The 2,240-nt window shown below is 40.3% G+C and overlaps 1 protein-coding gene across 1 annotated transcript in view; it reads left to right on the top strand.

Annotated features, from left to right (window-relative positions):
- The window catches only part of sirt1 (sirtuin 1), a gene marked incomplete in the record, with an annotated part of 11,014 nt that overhangs the window by 5,923 nt on the left and 2,851 nt on the right, over positions 1–2,240 (top strand). The window contains 3 exon segments of the mRNA XM_014019918.1: positions 233–380; positions 468–547; positions 719–902. Of these exon segments, the coding sequence (XP_013875372.1) occupies positions 233–380; positions 468–547; positions 719–902 (412 nt within the window).

The raw sequence follows: 2,240 nt of genomic DNA, 5'->3' as shown, positions 1-2,240 counted from the left end.
GAATTTTTGGACAAAAAAAATCACAATATCTCGCAATACTGTATATCGCCTTGTTTAGTATCACATTATATCGGGATATATCGTATTGTGACCCCTCTGTCATGATATGTATCATATCGCCAAATTCTTGCCAATACACAGCACTAATATTTACCTAGTTCCTCAAATATTTTATTCCCAAATATTTTGTCTTAGCTGTTTTTTAAAGGCCATATGTTACGTTTTTTTACAGGAAATCTACCCGGGTCAGTTCGAGCCTTCACCCTGCCACAGATTTATATCCATGCTAGATAAACAAAAAAAACTGCTACGCAATTACACCCAGAACATCGACACGTTGGAGCAAGTCGCCGGGGTTCAGAGGATTATTCAATGTCACGGTGAGTGGTTTTCTCCGTTCGTTCTGCAGTTCTGTGCCCGTGTGGTGCAAAGTTATAAATATTAAATTTTTTTTATCTAATTTTCAGGGTCCTTTGCGACTGCTTCCTGTCTCGTTTGTAAACACAAGGTGGACTGTGAGGCCATAAGACAAGAAATCTTTCACCAGGTATTTAGCACCAGGTTCTGTGGAGAAGTTAGTAACACAAAGTATCTTACCTGTTGTAGAAAGCTCCGTAAGCAAAGCGAATTTGTGGAAAACTGGAGTTTAAATTTTAAAAAGTTGTGATTTTTTTTTTTACCAAATACTTTCTTGTAATACTTTAAACTTGTCTTTCAGGTTGTTCCGCGCTGTCCGCGCTGTCCGGACATTCCTCTGGCAATAATGAAACCTGACATCGTTTTCTTTGGCGAGAATCTTCCTGAAATGTTCCACAGAGCCATGAAGCAGGACAAGGACGAGGTGGACCTCTTGATCGTTATCGGTTCTTCGCTCAAAGTCCGACCGGTGGCCCTTATCCCAAGTACGTTTTATTCAGATGAGTAMATTTCACGCTTGTGTACGCTCAACGCAAGATGTTTTTGTTTACGTTGCACCCAAGACCGTTAGACATTAAACCAAACTGAGGCGCAGGGTAACGATAAAGCCTGATTCCTAAAGGTATTTTTTAAATACTTAAATGTGCCCCTGTAAAACCATGTACACACCTCTGCAAAAATGTATTCCTGCAAGTACCCTGTAAATACCCTGTATTCACCCCTGCTGTTACCCTGTATGTACCCCATAAAAACCTTGTGTGTACCCCATAACTACCCTGTGTGGACTCCTATAATTACCCTTTGTGTCCCTGTCAGTACCATTTATGTACCCATTAGTACCCCGCAAGTACCCTGTATGCACTCMCATAAGTATCTTATATATACCMGTCAGTACTATGTATGTACCCCGTAAGTACCTTATGTGTACCCCCGTATGCATCCCTACAATTACCCTTTATGTATCCCTGTAAGTACSCTTTATGTACTAGTTTGTACCCTGTATGCAACCCTGTGTACCCCTGTATGTATCATGTACATACTTTCATAATTACTCTGTATGCACCCCTGTGAGTATCCTATAATTACCCCTGACAGTCCTCTGTATTTACCCCGTAAATACCTTATGTGTACCCCAGTATGCAGTCGTATAATTACCCTTTATGTATCTCTGTAAGTACCCTGTAAGTAGCCTGTACACACCTTTGTATCTATACTCTCCACCTCATGGGTATCCTATATATACCCTTGTCGGTAACCCGTATATACTTGTGTAGTTACTCTGTATGTATACCTGTAAGTACCCTKTAAGTACTTTGGATATACCACCATAAGTGCTGTTTGTAAGTAGCTGTGTTTCCATTGCAAATGTGCGCAAAACTTTGTCGATATTCTGTTAATGTCGAAAAAACACAGTTTCGCAACTGCAGTGTTTCCATTAGTAAGAAACGCTATTAAACTCATGCGTGAATACGTTTGTTCTCATGATAAGTCATTACAAACATGGCGGCGATGGATGTAAACACATAGCATGTTGCTACCACGACACTAGCGCTCATCATCAGAGGAGACGTCGGCGTCTTTTATCGAGGCTTTCCAGAGACAAGTCCCTACTTGTGAGCGGCTACGTATGCTGTGTTTTTGGGAAATTGTAGTCGGTGAGTTTACTATTTTATACTACTTCTGTGATATTACTACTACTTCTACTTCCTGTTATCTTCTTCATCTTTTTCACCAGTAGAAACAGACGGTTGTTGATCACGTGACTCCCGTGATGTGAAAAAAGTGTTTCCATTGCAGTTTTACGAAAAACACTAATTTTAATA

The sequence above is a fragment of the Austrofundulus limnaeus genome, unplaced genomic scaffold (genome assembly GCF_001266775.1).
Source record: "Austrofundulus limnaeus strain Quisiro unplaced genomic scaffold, Austrofundulus_limnaeus-1.0 Scaffold235, whole genome shotgun sequence".
In the NCBI taxonomy this organism is placed as follows: domain Eukaryota; kingdom Metazoa; phylum Chordata; class Actinopteri; order Cyprinodontiformes; family Rivulidae; genus Austrofundulus; species Austrofundulus limnaeus.
Note: the sequence above shows the minus strand (reverse complement) of the source record. Positions and strands in the feature narration are given on the sequence as shown.